Source organism: Geospiza fortis, unplaced genomic scaffold (genome assembly GCF_000277835.1).
Source record: "Geospiza fortis unplaced genomic scaffold, GeoFor_1.0 scaffold298, whole genome shotgun sequence".
Classification (NCBI taxonomy): Eukaryota; Metazoa; Chordata; class Aves; order Passeriformes; family Thraupidae; genus Geospiza; species Geospiza fortis.
Window position 1 is genome coordinate 103,670 of NW_005054506.1, and position 18,994 is coordinate 122,663.

At 36.8% G+C, this 18,994-nt stretch overlaps 1 protein-coding gene across 1 annotated transcript in view; it reads left to right on the forward strand.

Annotated features, from left to right (window-relative positions):
* Positions 1-18,994, forward strand: part of CFAP46 (cilia and flagella associated protein 46) — a 72,781-nt gene that overhangs the window by 25,942 nt on the left and 27,845 nt on the right. Inside the window, exons 21-34 of the mRNA XM_031063472.1 lie at positions 709-816; positions 2,355-2,536; positions 4,174-4,305; positions 5,620-5,785; positions 8,484-8,568; positions 8,676-8,814; positions 9,357-9,540; positions 9,973-10,132; positions 12,392-12,615; positions 15,885-16,007; positions 16,392-16,553; positions 16,913-17,061; positions 18,476-18,574; positions 18,836-18,965. Of these exons, the coding sequence (XP_030919332.1) occupies positions 709-816; positions 2,355-2,536; positions 4,174-4,305; positions 5,620-5,785; positions 8,484-8,568; positions 8,676-8,814; positions 9,357-9,540; positions 9,973-10,132; positions 12,392-12,615; positions 15,885-16,007; positions 16,392-16,553; positions 16,913-17,061; positions 18,476-18,574; positions 18,836-18,965 (2,043 nt within the window). The remainder of the gene's footprint in view (positions 1-708; positions 817-2,354; positions 2,537-4,173; positions 4,306-5,619; positions 5,786-8,483; positions 8,569-8,675; positions 8,815-9,356; positions 9,541-9,972; positions 10,133-12,391; positions 12,616-15,884; positions 16,008-16,391; positions 16,554-16,912; positions 17,062-18,475; positions 18,575-18,835; positions 18,966-18,994) is intronic.

Below are 18,994 nucleotides of genomic sequence, written 5' to 3' on the forward strand. Positions count from 1 at the left end.
ACTTTACAAAGAGAAGTTAAATTCATAAATTCATTTAATAATGACTGAAATTATCAAGGTACATTTTCTTCTGTATATTTGAACGTAATGTAAAAGTAAATTTTGTCTGCAGCTCCTTACAGAACACATCAAATTTTTGACATTGGGTATAGCAGTGAGTCTACATTTCTTAACTCTTCCTTATGATGTTAGCTGCCATGGTGATGTTTGTCATGTGATGACTGTTGAGCAAAATCGATTTTGAATTCACAAATGTAAAATAATAAAATGTCTGCATTAAAAGTGTTAAGAAAAATCAGCTATATTAATGTCAACATTTACTATGGCCTCTATATATATACGTTATAGACCTAGTAAGCTGGAAATTTAATTCTTACATTTTTATTTTATAGTGTCTTTAAAACTGGAAACTCTCAGTGGCATACAAAATTTGCCTTCATTGTATTGTTGATGTGGGCTTTTAGTGTTGAAAGTAGTAGTTCAGAGTTCCCTGTGTTAATTAAAAATATATAAATACAAAAAACCAAGGATTTTAAGGACACAGTACAGAGCAGGAATTGCTTAGAGCAAACTGAGGTTTTCAAACATTATATTATTATTAGTAGTACTATTACTATTATTATTATCATCATCATCTCAATTAATGTCCCTAATAATATTAACTTGCAAAAAAAAATCTCTGAATGTGATTTTTTTATTTCTGCTTAGACTAATGATGAAGCGCAAAATCCTCTGGTGAGAATTCTTGTTGCTCTGGAAATGTATTCGTGTAATGGCTTGGGTCTCATGGATTTCACTCTTCCTAGCTTATCTCAGGTATTTATAATTTATTTTATAAGCTCTTGAGTTTTAAGAGACTATGTACTATGAATTTGATTTCAAATTCAATTTTAAATGGAGTTTAAATTATTTTTGAATCTTTTATTGTACCATTATTTTCTTTAACCAAGAGATTAAATATTTATGGCAGGAAGGAGATTTTTGTGACAGAATAATTTTATTTATCCAAAGATCAGATACCATTAGAATAGAAATATTTGGTTTATGCTTATGTTGCTCTGGCAGGTTGTTTCAGTAACCATCAGATAAGCATAACGGGTTCAGGTGAATTCTGTGCAGAACCATACTTCTAACCTTTCATTTTTCTTCTGGAGAAAACTTGACAGAAGCTTACAGTTGTTTAGTTTAGAAAAGCCCTCTGAGATCATGGAGTCCAGCTGTGCCCGTAGAATGGCCAAGGTCTCCAGGTGCCACATCCACACAACTTTTTAATTCATCCAGCGATGGGGACTCCCTTTCAGTGAAGGAATTTTCCCAGTATCCAACCTAAACCTCCCCTGGTGTGACTTGAGGCTGTTTCTTCTTGTCCTGTCGCTTGTTACCTGGGAAAAGACACTGACCCATCCCTGACTCCAGCCTCTTCAGGTAGTTATAGGGAGGTTTGGGTTTGTATTAGAAGCATTCAACATTTCAACAGGAAACTTCACATTAGAGTTAATTTTCTTTGACAGTTGCAAGGTAGAACACAAGTACATGTGGTTACTATTGATTGACTGTGTAAAATAAAACTAGCTGGTTGGCAGGACAACAACAAACTATTACTGACAACTTGGAACTAGGTCCTTATGAATAAATAGGTATCTAATTCTAGTTGGTGTACAGATTTATGTCAAATATGGAGTTAACTTTAGCTATCGCTTCACTGGCGTAGTTTTGTATAGCAATATTGTAATATCTTCATTTGGAGCAATTCATTAACAATTACCACTATCCTAAAAAGGTGGACCTTTGACATGTACAAAAGAAATGAAATGAAAACATTTAGATCCTATAATGAAACTACATATGAAACAATCTGTAACTATCTATATCTATATGTATGTATGTATGTATGTATGTATGTATGTTTAGGTTGGAAAAGACCTCTAAGATTATGGAGCCCAAGCTCTTCTGAGCTGCCACATATATAACAGCATACACAGCAAGTACTTATTACAATTACTGGTTGTTGCAAAACTGCTTCTGTGTCCCATTCTTACTTTTGACTTAACTAAAATGGGCTCTGAGTTTTGAAAGTCTTATTCCGGTGGTTTTTGAAAGATGACTGAGGACATAGAACAAGTCCTGGCAGACACTTCTGGCCAGAAGGCATGCACAATTGTAACTGGATTTGCACACACTATGTTAAAACTTATTACATGGTGAATGGGGCCTCTCTATTGTATATTTTGATTGTACTTGTAGCTCTTTCATTTTCTAGATGGCATTATCATATACTTGTTCCATGCCCAGGTGGGTTGTAAAAAAAAGCATATAAAAACCTTCAATTTTAACCTCTTTTTTTAAAATCCTAGTTACTGGATTTGGCTTTAGAATGCAGTTGGTCAGATTCCTTAGTGGAATTGCAGACACTGACACGACTTACATATTTTGCGTATGTATCACAAGACTATGAAAGAGTGATGACTTGTTGCAAAAGGATCTTGGAATCAGATGAGAATTTTGTCCTCAATAGAAATATTAAGAAATATGGCATGTAAGTACCTAGAATTTCCTATTATATGGTAATGTACTTGAATGAAGTTTTGAAGAAAGTAAAGAGGGTAAATGTGTCTGGTCACAAACAAAAATGGAAGAATCATTTTTCCAAAAAAATTGTGCAGCTACAGATGAAAATGAAAGTAAAAGGCAGTGGGAGATCCAGATTGTGGCTCTGAACCTCATTCAGATATATGAAGCTTGCTATCCAAGTGAGTTAGAAGCTTGTACATTTCTGTGTTTGGGTATCTTCCAGGGGCACTGCTGCTCTGAAATGATCTCTGGAAATCATAGTATTTTGATTCTTTTATAATCTCTAAGCAGAAAATAGCTGATTCTACTTCTTTTGAAGAAGCAAATTGCTTTCAGTGCTCATCTGGCTATAATACACTGAAGGGCTATGTAGTTCATGGACCAAGTTGAAGCTGGGGGTGATGAAAGATATGAGCAGTTCCTGTATTCCAGGCTCTGCTGTCAGGTAGTCTGACAGCACTAAATTGCCATTTATGCATGTGGGTACAATAGGAATGTAACTAATTCCTCTAAAAGCCCAGTCTCTTACTTAACTGGTATTTTGAACCTTGGCTTAAAAAAAAAAAAAAGCACAAAAAAATGGATGTATTGGTGGAGTCCTTTATTATAAAAGGGTGATACCCTTTGAGCCCTCTATTTTGAAAAATAATTTCCTCCAAAAGCAGAATTTAATTTTATCTAAAGAGGAAAGAGTCAACTCCATTTAATAGCAGTTTTTTCTGAATGTAGGAAGTCAAACTAATGAAGGATAAAATGTCTGATTGTGCAGTCATGTATTGCCAATGCTATTTCCAGAGAACAGAGGACAGTCTTTCCATGGTGAAGCGCAGAGCTCTGGTCAAGGCGGTTAAAGGCTGAATTTTACCTGGTTAGCTCCTGCTGTGGGCAGGGGCGCCCTCTCGTGGACACAGCCGCGGCCGCACGCGGCTCTCGCAGGGCGAACTCCGCGCTGCTGCGGGGGCGGCGCTCGGTAACAGACACTGAAAACTCCTGCAAATCGTATTTATTCTTTTCTTACTAAGTTGTTATCAATCAATTATATTAACGAATGGTATAAATTTATTTGTGTATTAAGTTTTAACTGATTAACTCTGGAACTGAAATCTGTATTGTTTTCTTCTACATGTAGTGGAGTGGGATCCATATCAATTTCTCCAGAGCCCTGGGCATACTTTACCAGACACAAGCATGACAAATCTAAAAATAAAGTATCAAAAATTGTCTAATTTTCCTGATTTCTGGTTTTAATTGCTTGGTGTATAAGTTCGACTTAATATTTTTTTGATGTACAATAGCGAAAAATAGGGAGAAAATGACAAATCTGTGTTCTTTCCTTGCTGAATATAGATAATAGTTTTTTTAAGTCTGATTTCACAGTTATTTTCTGTAGAGATGTGAAAAAGGTATTTTATTATACTTTTTCACAAAATATTACGTTTTTGAAATGCTTTCTAATTTTAAAAGAAAACTCAATAAAAGGATTTGTAACTTCCTAAGCAAGGGACATCTATATAGAAGCAACTTGAATACATCATTACTAGGAATTGGTATGATCTTAGACTGTAAGACTTAGCACTTCTTGAAATGTTTGCCTTTATGCAGGCTTGGCAACAGCGTGAGACAAGAAATGTTAAGCATTGCAGCCTGTATAAAAGGAAAGAGCATAATGGAGAATTTGTCTGGAAGAAAACATCTGCGTGTAGCAGCATCACAAACCTTTGTTCAGAGTGCCAGGTATGTTTTATGTTAAGAGAAAACTAACATAAATCTAAAATTTAATTACAGTTTTGGGGATCATATTTTCTCCCAAGACTGATAAAAATCAACATAATTGCGAATTGGAATCTTTAACAAAGGATTTCACAGATTTTTGCACTTTTGTAAATTTATCAACTACTTTCCACATAGCTGACTTTATAGTGTCAGAGAATCACACCATCCTCAGAAGGGATCTAGTTCAGACTCCTGCTCAAAGCAGGGCCAGTCCAGGGCTTTATCCAGTCTGGCTGTGAAAACCTCAAGGAATGGAGACATGCAACTTCTGTGAATAACCTGTTCCACTGCATGGTTGTAACCATGGGGGACATTTCTGAACCTTTCTCGTTTTAACTTATGTTCTTGCTTGTCCTGCCATTCACTGGGAAGAGCCTGACTGTTGCTTCTCAATAACTTTATTAGGTTATTGAGAAACTTCCCCTTCTTAGGGCTCCTAAAGCCGCCTCTTCAGCTAGCCCCCATCTCAAGGCAAGTGCAGTCCAGTCCTTGGATCATCTCAGTGGCCCTTCACTGAGCTCCTTGTGGTTTCTCTGTGTCTGGCATGTATTGGGTGGCCTAAAACTGGATATAGCAGTCTAAATGTGATCTAAAGAGTGCTGTCTAGAGGGTGATCATATTGACAGTTTCAAAAAACTGCATTTTTAAAAACAGTAACACTATTCAATTGGTGATTACATTACATCAATCTGTAATTTTTCACTTAAATGCCAAGCTTTATTCTCACTCAGATGAGTACTGTGTGTCACAATGTGGCGGATTATTAACTTTTATTAATTCAAAGTATCATTTGCAGAAATATGCTCAAAGGAATTTGGATGCAGCTAGTGGCATTTGGGGCATATACTTGTGTTACAGTGGTACTATACTAAGCAAAATCCATAGTACAGTAATAGTTATGTTTTATTTTTAATGGTTTTTGGGAATGAGAAATTAACATTATAGGAAGCCAAATAAAGTACATTATTTCAATGAGAACATCTTGAGGAGGTTCTGCTATTGTTTAAATGAATGCTCTTGAGCTAAGATTATTCAGAAATACAGTAAAATTAATTATTATCATTAATATGCTACTTATTTATTCGTAGTTCTGCTGAGTGTGTGAAATTGTTTGGTATATAAAAATGGAAAATAGCTTTTCTATGAAGCTCTTATGCTAAGTCCTCATTGCTGAGGTGATCCATAGATCAGCTAAACCCAAATGTTCCTAAAATTCTTTATTATAGCTAAAGTGTGGCTGTTTTTCCTTATAAAGTTCTATTTCCCTTTCTTCAGGCATGCCGGTGAAGCTGGAAATTATTCCCTTGTAATGTTTGCAGCTGCACACTTCTGGAATGCATGTTTACCTTTGCTAGGCTCACCACATGACAGAGAACAGTTTAAAGAACCTATCAAAATAATTCTTAAGAGTATAATTAAAGCAGAATCTAAAAACAAACAGGTGAGAATTTCTAATAGATATTGCTTGTTTTTAGTGATTGGTGCTGATGGTAAAGAAACTTAAGATACTTTTCCTAAGAGGCAAAAGTGACTTATTTGTCATAAGCACATTTCTGGTTTCTTACCTGCAGTCACAGACTCTTGTATTTGATTTGGTGATTTTTTTGGTTTTGGGCAATTGTCAAACTCTCAACAGTTTTCTGCAAAGTAATTTGCTGTCTGATTTTCACTGTGGTGTTTCATCTCATGAAGCTTACAAAAAATAATTTTTAGAAAATATTCAAAATCCAGGAAAAAAAAGCCACTTCTGGCAAGTATGATAATAGATTTGGAAAATATGGTAATAGATCCTAAAACACTAACTCAGGAAAAAAAAAGTTACTGACTGAGTTAAGGTTTCTCCCACCTGCAGACTCAAATTTCTTCTGCCTGCAAAAGGAAAGTTTTACTTTTCATATCTTCAGGTTTTTAACAGATTGTGTAGGATTTTGGCAGTAGGAAGGAGTCAAAATTTAGACTGTGCTGGGAATTTATGATAAAATTAAATACTTATTGATGATGAACAGCATGTGTATTCCAAAGAAGTTATCCTCTTGAAACACTATGCAAGTGATGTGTGTCATATAACACATCTCACCAGGTGGAATTTCTTCTGCACACTGAAACTTCCATGCGCATTTACAACTTTTCTTACTTTAAAACTCCATGGGGGTTATCCATTTCTCTTTCTAGATTTGATTTACATGTCATTGGAGCTGCTGTATATTTCCATAGGCACAATTGTTGATCGCTTTTGCATCCAAGCTTAGTGGTACAAATATGAGTCTGCATCTCAGATCATCAAGCAGGATAATACAAGAATAGAAACCTTTACTTTGCTTTCTTGTCAAGCTGTGTATAAATCACAAATAATCAATAATGGTGACTGGCCTGATTATTCTGGGTGTGTAGGAACTGATGAGTACAATGTGTACTTTAAAAGCACAGTGATAATTGTGAGTTTAATGGAACTTTGATACATAATGGTAATTGCCCATAGACACAGTCCTAAAGTTTGTTATTTGTAGAGATAAATTTAAAACCAGTAAAAAGGAATACTTCATTATGTGTATATAGTTATCTCTCCACCGCAGCATAAGTGCCGAGTGAATCCTTAATAAGCAGTATTAAAAAGTAATTATATGTAGATAATGAAAATTTACAGTTACAGGTAGCATAGATTTTTTTTTATCTGCAAATGTTAGTAATTCTTATGAGTTAGAAGTGAGTGACTTCTGATAGCAGTTAAGGAAAAAAATTCCTGTTAACAGAGTGCTCTATATTTGATTATTTCTGGAGTTACTGAGTTTTTAAAATACATATACATTGTAGGAACCATTGTGAGAGGCAGGAACTGATCTCCAGTGATCCTTGACCAGGATAACTAGTCAATTTTTAAATGCAGTCATATCTGGAGAAGGATCTACCAGTACTCCCAAATTCTTCACCACAGGACTGCTCTTGTTTCATCTCCCGGGCTGCACTGATACTGGGGTTTGCCCTAACTCAGGTGGAGGACCTCGCACTTGATCTTGTTGAACTTCTAAAGGTTGCCTTGGGCCCACTCATTGAGTCTGTCAATCCCTCTAGGTGACATCCCTTCCCTCTCATCAATCAACCACGCTATTCACCTCGGTGTCAGCAGCAGATTTGCTGGAGGTGCACTCAATCCCCTTGCTATGTCAGCAAGATTTGAACAATATTGGTTCCAGTATCCCTGGTCTTGGTATCCCTTGAGGTATACCTCTTGTAACTGGTTTCCTCTGGATACTGAGCCATTTGGACATTGAGCCAGTGACTGTAATTCTTATCCATCGAACAGTCCATCCATTCAACTTCTATCTGTCCAAATCAGTAGCAGCAAGGTTTCAGGGCACCATATCAAAGGCCTTACAGAAATCCAAGTGGATGACATCTGCAGTTCGTGTCCATTGGTGCAGCCACTCCATTGTAGAAGGCCACTAAATTAGTCAAACTTTGTGCCTTCATGGAAGTAAATGCTTATTAGACCAAATCTGATAAATCTTTGATGATAGTAATGTAATACTTACCCAAATGTTGTGGCTACAGCTTAGTTAACTTCTTAGCATCATCCTACATATATTTAATGGTTAGTGTGTCATATTTGAATCTATTTGAGAAACTAGACAGTAAATTTCTCTTTGAAGATGCAGAATTGTGCTGTCGAGGAGAGGGAAACAGCAGGTCTTTGACCTTTGGGTGAGAATTGTGATAGTCAAATTTTCACAGGTGAGGAGTGGAGCCTGCTTTAGGCAGGCATGTAGGCAGACAGCTCTGTAGGATCTCTGCCAACCTCAGCTACTCTGTGACTCTCTGAGAGTACTTCAGGATCTAATGTTATTTAATGAGTGTAAGGAAGTTAATATTACTAAGTCTGGTTATTTTTGTATTGGGTTTGTAGTATAGGACTCACTCTGGAGAAATGCTTGTGGCTTTCATCTGGTCAAAAAACTATTCAAGTTACAGGTTACTATTATGAAGAAACTTCATATCAATGATATGGACTGGTTCACAGACAAAACAAAAGTTCAATAATACTTAGAGATATATGTTGACTGAAAGATAAAGGGTTTTTTGTGCTTTGTTTTTTTTTGGGGTTTTTTTTGTGTTTTGATGTTTTTGTTTGTTTTTTTTTTAAGGAAAAGAAAGATACTTGTCCTTTGCATCAGTGGATTACAAAGGATTTTCAAAATATTGGGTTATCAGTTGGATGCTTTCTCCCAGGCATGTTCTTCCTTCTGTTGATCTGGTAATAAAAGAAAACTCAGGATTTTGTAATCATTATTCTAATTCTGCAGTATATTAATAAATCATTTGAATATACTTCAAAGGTGCTGAGGAAGATCTGACATTAAGAACCTCCTTATATGGTCTATTGTTCCACATCTATGCTGATAAAGCTGACTGGGAGACAGCACTAAAACTCCTGGATGAGGCTATCCAAGTTTTGCCTCAGACAAGATACAAACTGTAAGCTGGCTGACTTACTTTTATTAAAATAAGCATTTTGGTTCTTAAGAAGTATAAAACTTTTGAGTATTTTTCATTTTATATGCATTGGGAAAGTATTATCATTACTTTTAAGCAGCCTGTCCTTACAACACAAAACATTCCTGTGTCTTTTCCATGAAAAAGACACACATAGACAGTGCTTTCTATCATTAATCTGCTAATACTTGTAAATTTAATACTTGTAAATTTGATTTTTAAAAAACTTATATAAAAGTAGTATCTTACTTCCCAAGACAATAGATGCATGAAATGTGGCTATATAGCAGAAGTTTTAGTTTTCCTAACTGCAAACCCTTCTTCATTAAATGGAAACAAAATTATCTAGGGTACTGTTTATATAATCTTGTCTGAGTTGGTTTCATGCCCTTTTATGCCAGTGTATAAACTTTGCATCTTTGACTACTACAGATAAGAGCTAGTATATGTGTTTGCCTTACTCACAAAGTAGCTTTACAGGTACAGATGCAAGTAATTTGTAATTTGTTTGATCTTTTTTCTAGCCTGATTTTCAAACTTATGGCTACAGTGAGGGCAGGATCAGGATGCAATTTTATGATGGCCATTCAGAAAGTCAGTCATGAAAGTGAAGATTACTTGTCACATATGTGGCGACACTTGGTAACAGTCTCCAGAAGTATTGTTGGACAGTTAAGCTGTTTTCAAAATGCGATCATTGCTTTGCAGGTTTGTGGGTTCTTACTGTTTGTTCCCATGCTGATAGAATGATGTTTCTCAAGTGATTCATAGGACTGCAAGTTCCTGAATGGGTAGGGAGGCCATATACTGGACGATTGCTTTTTATAACTTTGAGATTACTCTTCAATAGGAAAACTTTCTATGGTTGAATCTTTATGTCCAGTAAAATTTTCATTGAGTTCTTCCAAAGAAAAATGTCTAAGAGTAGTAAGTGGTTTTAATAAAATGAATATTTAACTGGTGGTGGAGTTTCCTGTTACATTCTGTTTATCATAATTCTGATTATGTGATGCCAATAAAACTGCTTGATGTCAAATTATTATTTTTTGCTTCTGTTAAGACTACATGAAACTTTAGAATGTAATTTTGATGGTTTACATAAACAAATAGAAATTAACTCCTCCTTTATTACTTATATAGAAACAAGAAGATGAATGGCAGAGAGTTGATTACCTGATGGAATTTGCTGAATGCTTATATTGTAATCAGTTTCCCCTCAATGATGCTATTAAACCTCTGCAGTGGGCAGTAGATCTTCTGCTTTGTATGAAATTCCCTATGCAGTCCTCACAAGAGGAAGGTATGTAATGGGTGTTTCTCCTTCAGAGCAATTTCTCAGCAGGATACACAAGTGAGATTTTAAATTTTCAACTTAGTTATCAAAAGGAATGGCACAAGCTTGCTTGTATTTTCTCATGCACTTACTGTCATCTATTCAATGCAAGTTCAGTTTATTTGTGACTTCTGTGTTATGTTATGGAGAATTACCCTCAGTCTTTTGATATAGTAAGATACTGCACCCTTCTGAGACAGGGATTCCTGAGATGTGAGATGCTACCAGAACGCAGTGCTGGACAGTTTGCTTCAAGTGAGTTCTTATGGAGGGACAGATGAAACTGAAGGAAATAGTTTCTATGGCAAGATTTGGGTACCTAAGTCCATTACCCTTTCCTTGGCTTTATCTTAGCATTAATTTTTCAAAAATTACTTTCAAAGGGATGTATGGCTTCAACTACTTTGTAACTGTAAAAATTCTTTGTTCCTTTCACACAAATATCCACTTTTACTGGTATGACCTTAGTGACCTATTCTGATAGGATAGGATTCTGATATTCATTTGGGAAAAAAAAGTATCTGATTTCTGGAACCATACTGTCCTGTGTGACATTAATGAACATCTGCTCTGCCGGGTTTTTTTGTGTGGATAGACGACATGGATTAGACGAGTACCTCTGGTGTTTTCATTGAGAAAGATAAATATGCAGTGTGTCTATCACACAGTTGATTAGTAACAGTAACAACCTTCTGTTCATACTTTTCTGTTAGCAGTTTTGTTAGGTGGGTTTTTTTTACAGTCCTATGGTGATTTAAGTTTTCATAGAATTCACAGAATCACTGGATTGGAAGAGACCTTCAAGATCATCGAGTCCAGCCCAGCCCCAACACCTCAACTAAACCCTGGCACCCAGTGCCACATCCAGGCTTTGTAAACCACCCCCAGGGATGGTGATTCCCCCACCTCCCTGGGCAACCATTCCAGAACTTTATCACCCTTTTTGTAAAAAACTTTTTCCTAATATCCAACCTATATTTTCCTTGGTGCAGCTTGAGACTGTGTCCTCTGGTTCTGTCAGTGCTGCCTGGAGAAAGAGACCAACCCCACCTGACCACAACCAACTTTCAGAGAGTTGTAGAGAGTGATAAGGTCACCCCTGAGTCTCCTTTTCTCGAGGCTGAGCAGCCCCAGCTCCCTCAGTCATTCCTCACAGGGTTTGTCTTCCAAGCCCCTCAGCAGCCTTGTTGCCCTTCTATGGACATGGTCGAGCATCCCAAGGTCCTTCCCAAACTGAGGGGCCAGAACTGGACACAGCACTCAAGGTGAGGTCTCACCAGTGCCAGGTACTGGGGCAGAATGACCTCCCTGCTCCTGCTGGCCACACCATTCCTGATCCAGGCCAGGATGCCCTTGGCCTCCTTGGCCTCCAGGTCACACTGCTGGTCACGTTGAGCCAGCTGTCAACCAGCACCCCCAGGTCCCTTTACACCTGAGCACTGTCCAGCCACACCGTCCCCAGACTGTAATGCTGCAAGGGGTTATTGTGGCCAAAATGCAGGACTGGGCACTTGGATTTATTAAACTTCATCCTGTTAGACTCAGCCCATACATCCAACCATTCCAGGTCCCTCTGCAGAGCCCTCCTACCTTCCAACAGATCAACACACAATCCCACCTTAGTGTTATCTGCAAACTTACTGATGAAAGGCTCAATCCCCTCATCCATGTCATCAATCAAGATATTGAACAGAGCTGGCCCCAGCACAGAGCCCCGAGGGACACCACTGGTGACTGGATGCCAGCTGGATGCAGCACCATTCACCACCACTCTCTGGGCCCGGCCATCCAGGCAGTTTTGAACCCAGCAAAGAGTGTTTTTGTATTAGTTCTGTAACCCACCCAGTTTCACCAGTTTGCTTATGATTACTATCATTGCAAAGCTCTTAATGGAAACTCAAGTAATATAATAAGGGAAATTAGATTTAAATATAACACAGCCCAGGTTGGAAGGAACCTCAGAAGATCATCTGATCCTGCCTTATTTGGATTTAATTTCTCTATCAGGCTTACATCATTTATTATACAGAACTGTTACATTGTTGATTAAAAACATGGTACAAGTAGCATTGCATCACTTTAACAAGAACATCTTCAGCAGATAGATTTCCATTTTTCTTTTTTTTTCCCTAAATATTTTCATTTCAATTCAGAAATTTTAACTTGCCAATACATTTTTACAATGCTGTCACTGTGAGCATGTGTTTGCTGCTTTTTTTTTAACAGAAAGCAATGCTATACCAGAATTGTTGCCTACAGAAAATGCTAAGATGGACAATGGAGCAAATGGTACCACACCCCAAATGAATTTGGAAGATTTGAGTAATATTAAACAACTGGAAGCTTTGTTTAGAGCACAGACATTAATGGCTTTATTTTCTGGTCATGGATCTTCTTTTCATCAGCAGCACTGTTTGATGGCATATGCCTGTGTCATCCGTATCTGGCAGGTGAGATTATATGAGATTATATGTTGTATTGTGTTATAATAATGTAGCTAGTATATTTCACATTTCCTCGTGTAATTATGGTAGCAGCTATTCATTTGGTGTTTAACTTTGCCCTTAGAGTTTTCTGTTGTATGGTGCAGTTAGCGTATTTTCTCAGGTTTAAGGATTAAACAAGAAGATTGTTTCTCTCAGGAAAATGGAGAGGAGACACTAAGGGTAAAAGCCCTGGGCCATTGTTTCTCAGGAGTCCATTCATATGTTTTGTGCAATATGTTCTCAAATTTTGTATTTTTAGTTTGTTAAGGAATCTCAGTAGTGGCAGAATACGTATTGAAGACATTTCTGTCAGTTCTGAAGGTGGACCTTCATGAAATTGAATCAAAAGGACTGTCATTTGACTGAAAAGAATTGTGGAAGCTGGCAGTGTTCCCTGATTGATTTCCCTAATTACTTTTTCATAGTTAGAGTATTTCAAATCAATGAAATCCACTTCTCATAGACATGCCCAATTGAAATGGCTATTCAGAATCGCAGCAGTAATCATAGGAAAACAATTATATGTTAAGTAAAGTAAGTATTTAAAGGGACTAAATATGTACTTGATAATAGTAATGCAACAAATCATTATAGGAACAGTCTCAGTTGGGTCCTACCAAGTAGATTGGTAAGCTATGGCTTGTGTGTAATTTTACTCCAATTAGAAGTGAAAGCCTGCAACTTGTTACCACTTATTTGTGGTAATTAGGAGCAAGAATTTAAAATAAAATAAAAATCAGTTTAACATGTGATGTGAGTGTCATGGTTTGACATTGGCACAATGCCAGTGGCCCCATGAAAATACACTTTCCCTGGTGTCTGCTGTGAGATGTGACCAGGAATAAGCAAAGCAGGCTTCTACTTAGGAATATAAGAAATATTTATTAACTAAACTACAAGTAGGAAGAAACACACACACAGGAACAATGAAAACCTTGCAAAAACATTTCCTCCTCCCCCCACCAAATTTCCCAATACAATACATCTATCCACAAACAATCAAACCTTCCCTCAAATTCTCAGCTCTCAGTCCATCAAGAGGAGAGGAGTCTTTCTTGTGCCATAGGCTTCCCCTGGAAACACTGTTGAAACCTCGTGTGTTTCTGTGTCACTCGTGGCACCGCCCGGAGTACATCTGCCGTTGTGACTTCTTTCCAGTGTCTAGTGCTTTCACTACTGAACATGGACCAGAGCTGCTTCTAGGGTTGTCTTTTTTAAGGGTGCTTTGTCCAGTTCCAAAAAGGGCACGGTCTCTCACTTTTGGGACATCCTGTCCCCCCCAAATCTGTTCGCTCCCTGGGGCTGAGGGGCACCAAACTGAACCCTCTCAGTTCTGAGCCATCGCCTCCCTCCGGGATGCAGTCTCCGTGTCGCAGGAAAGATGGTTCTGTCCATGGCAGTACAAGAAAAGTCCAGCCAAAGGCCACTCTGTCATCTCTTGCCACATAGGATTCTTCTCAAGTTCTCTCACAAACCTGCATCACACTTGCTCATTTCCTGCTTCGTTTAATCTCTATCTTCTCATTCAGATCCAGGAGGATCAGTATTCGTAAGGTTTCCATTACTCAAGAAAAGGGTTAAAATCTCAAGCTCTGCTTGCCCGGAACTCCCATGACTTCTCACTGTGCCCCCCCCATGCCCCCCGCTGCACTCTCTCCTTCTCGGCCGGCCCTGCTATCAAATTTGGCACCAGCACAGACACCAGCCCGCTCTCTCTCCTGGGTGGGGGGAGCTGCCCGATGTCTCTCTGTGCCCCTCCACCCTTCCATCCTCGGGGCCTTCAACCCTCTGTCTGTCCAAGGCCTGGCTCACCTCACGGCCACATGGCTTTTCTCCTGAAGGTCTGACCTGTTTCCCAGCCGGAACCTAAAGAGAAAGATTCCAGGGGAGAGCTCTGCTTTTAACCTCGGTGTTCTCAGAGACGTATCCAATGCCCCGGTGGCCAAACCAGGTGCCGATATTAAAAATCTGAACACCAATTCGCCTGACCACAGCATATCCCAAAAAACCTACTTCCTCAAACCATGACAGTGAGACAAGAATTTGCAAAGTAAAAATGGAATATTGATGTTTTCAAATTTACACAAGCATAACTTTTAATATCCAGCACTTGACTGTGCATCTTACTAGGGGAAAAAACTACCTGAAGAGAGTACAACTGTTTGAATAAGCTATTAAAAGTAAAACTTAGAGTTGATGCTGCCATCAGTGCCAGTTGTAAGATAATGATAGTAATTCTAAGAATCATATTTACAGCTGAACAGTATTATGAGAAAAGAAATAACCTTGTGGTATTAAGGGAATTAAAGTACTTCAGGATACCTTGTTTTGGCTTTACAAAGTAAAGCAGACCTGACTGCAGACATCTGCTTGAAAGCAGGCTCTTTACTGTTAGGACTCCATAAATAAGTCAGTAGAAGATCTTAAAATATTTTCTGAAAAAATCAGCTGCCTCTGACTTTTTAAAGATGTGTCACCTTTAATTTGAATTTTATTTTGTTTTGAGTATCCAGCATTATTTTTTGCTTCGTATTTTGTATTCTACTTTTGATTCCTCCAGCAAAACATATTAGTCTTCTCAAATTAATGTGGCTTTTGGTTTTGTTTTTTGTTGTTGTTTGTTTGGTTTTTTGTTTGGTTGGTTTTGGTTTTGTTTGTTGTTGGGGTTTTTTTATTCCTTTTTAATTTTAGGTAAAATAAGAATCTGTGCTCCCGCTTGTACAGAGAAAGTTTTTATTAATTCTTTCGTATGCTTAAATATTTAGAAATTTTTTTTAATATAATGTTCAGTAGTAGCATTGTAAAAGACTGACCCAGAAAGAGTACAGAGTGACTCTGCTGTCTTGCAGATTGCTTCCTTATAAAATTCATCCCTTGTAGAAAATGTAGCTAGTTAGACTAATGGTTTGGAAAAAAAAAGAGTTGCATTTTCAACTGTATAAGTTAAAAAAAGGTAGTGTAGTATTTATCCCAGAGATGATCTTGTCTTTTGACAATTCTGCTGCTTAATTGCATTGCCATGCTTGTACAAAAAATTCAAGCATCTGGGAGTCTCTGAAATTGTTATTTTACTGAAGAAAACTATTATGCAAGCAGACTATGATATGTGACAATTGCTAATAGCTGTAGAAACTGACTTGCAGTGGATAATAACTATTTCTGGAAAGTGAGATTGTTATTGTTATTGATATTGCAAATTGAAATTAATTTAATGTAATTATTTTATCATCTAGGTGTCATTGTCATCATCAGGGATTATTACAAAAGCATTCTCAAAGACTTCACAACCTACAAGTCATCAGAAAGTGCAGTCAAAAACTCCTAAAAAAGACAAGAACAAAAAGAAAGATAAACAAGTAAGACCCACTTTTATGTGGAATTAAAACAACCCTCTCTTTCTTAGAGATGTTTCCCTGGGATCATTTGGTGAATAGTTCAGATGCTTTACTGTACCGACTCTCATAACCTGGGAAGAATTTCTCTGTGAATCTGTGGATCATTCCTCCACTCTTGATCACAGTCTTGAGAGATCATGAATTTACAAATACTTTTTCTTTTGTTTGTTGCCTTGGTCAAGATGCTGCTGTTTTGTAAAACTCACTGTCTAGAGATCCAAAAGCCACCCCAAATCTGACAAAACTTCAAAGGACATTAAGCAAATGTGTTCATTTTTTAGCTGAATATTTAACACCAATAGGATTGTTAATTTGATCCCGTAAGTGTTCTTGTTTTTATTATAGGTTGAAGTTTCAAAGGAGAAACCTAAAGGGAAAGAATCAGTTGATAACTTACCAGCAAATGTGGAAGAATGGGCCCAGTATGACTGTCCCAATGAAATCAGAGATACTTTTAAACAGAAAACAAATGGTTATGGTATTCACTGGGACAATTTCCCAAAACCTGTAAGTACACTCCTCAAAAATCTAGAGCATTTACTATTTAGGAGTAAATCAGTACCAGAAAATGGTTTTATTTTAGTTTTTCTGTCTGTGTATTTTCTGACAGTTGTCTCAAATATTTTTGTATTGTAGTATTCATTAATGCTTTGAGGTGTTAACCTGTCCTCTGCATGCTGAAATGAAGCTAACTTAGAGAAGACATTTACCAGCTTTCTGTGTACCTTCCTGCTCTTTCAGCTAGAAAGTTTCTTTATGCCTTTTTTCAGGTTTATTTTGGAACTGAAGATGTAATCATTAATTTAAAATTTATTTTCTGCAAAATTATGTTTATACTGACTGAATTTTAAAAAATTTCTTTTCAGATTTGCACTTTGTATTTTATGGACCTTTTATCAAAAGAACTACAGAAAATTTTTTGCCCCCACTTGATTCTTCCAGTCTTTCAGCTAGCTGAAGTTATTGCTAGTGAAGTGCTGGAGTGTAGAAGTCTGTCTGATCTCTATCACCTTCGGTTTGTATCCTTTATTTATTTTAAATAAAAGAGAAACTGAATGGAGTGGACCATCCATTAATATCTCACCAAATAGTAACAAGAATTTTTTGTGACTTACTGTTTTATATTTGTAATGGATTTTTATTTATTTTCCTTTCTTTTTTAATGCATTTTAATAGAATTTTGGTGAATAGGTTTGTGGAATCAAAGCCACTAAATTTATTTGTTACAAAAAATGATCTCCCATGTGGAAAGCATATGAGATTATGAAGCCACACCACTTTCATGTGAAAAATTTTTGAAATGCCTTATTGTCATCTAACTGAAAAAAGCAAAGTCAAATTTCTGTGAAAGTCTTATCTATTAAGTATTCAAAAGGCAGACTCCCCATTTGCATCAAAAATAAATTCTCCACCATAAGGGCGCAAAAAAGTTACCCTGGTAAGTGCATTTTTAGAGAGACTTGTCTTTGTGACCAAAATTATGTTACTTTTTATGGATGATAAGCCCTAAAAGTTGTGATTTAAAAGTATTAATTATGCATGCAATTGAAATTCTTGCTGTTTTAGTTAAAGCATTTTATAATGCTTTTTTGGTAGGTATTAAATAATGTTTGCTTAATAAGTAACGGTCATAAGCAATAATTGTTTGCTTATTTTCTGATGGTTTGTGATATACCACACAATGAGTCTTTAAAATGCCTGAAGCTGATCCCACCGAGCAGAGTAGATATTCATGTATACAAATATACCTGTTTCTCTGCCAATTGATTACTGAGTTACTTTCTTACAAGACTAAAAGGGACTTTCTGGTAGGAAATAATTTTCAGCCAAGATTTGCCAGACAGGTTTTTTTTGGTTGATTCCTCGAGACTTGTGTTTATTTCATGGTATTTTATATATATCTATGACCTGATATATATATGATTGACAGATGTGTAGGAATATATTACTCTTTAATCAGGACAGGAAAGTAGATTAGCACATACATATGGAGGGGCAGGGTGGAGGTGGTTGCATGCTATTGTGAAACCATAGAAATATTTTCATAGTTTTAGTACTTAATTTTTGCCTTTAAGCTGGAGTGATACAGGTTTGATGGACTAGACTGGGCCTACTGGTGGATGTCTTATCCCTGGAAGTGTTCAAGGTCAGATTGGATGCAAGGGCATCTTTCACAGAGATCATCTAAAGATAATATATCTTTAGAAGTTCCTTCCAGCCCAAACTATTATTTGATTCTGTGACCTCTGTCTATGGGTAGTTTTCCCTGCTTTTACTTACAATCTTTGTTATTGCCAGCGTTAATCAAGACACGAGAAGGTAGGATTGACAAATGGGGAATATATGCTATGTATATATAATGTACATATATGAAGCAACATATGAAGGATTGAGATTGTTTCTTAAACATTTCTTCTTTTTATTTGTAGAATTGCCCTGATATGCTCAGATTTAAAACTGAATCAGGCATCTGTATATCATGAGAAAGCTGCTGGAGACGTATACATTAGTGAATTAGAGCAAGCAATGTATGTATTTTCACTACTGAGGGGGTATTTATTTGGGACTGTTTTCCCTGCAGTTAATGAGTGTTGTTGGGGGAAAACAGTGAAAAAAATAATCTCGGAACACACCTTTGGTATATTAGCTTTGCCCTAAAATTCTGTACAAGTTTGGTTAGTGTTTGTCTACAGAGTAGTGTATGGTAAGGATTCCTAACACACTAATACTTTGTTATGGAATTCTTTTTCAAATATACTTGAGTTTACATTTTTGTTCCTGTGATTTAGGTGTAGGCAAGAGATTGCACTGAAAAGAGAAAAAAATGTATGCATGAAGACAGAAGAAAGAAAAGTACTGTTTGAAAATGCTCAGCTTAATGGTAGTAGGAATGAGAATATCCTCACTTCAAGGGAAAAGGTTTTTATTTCTACTTCATTTTCTTTACT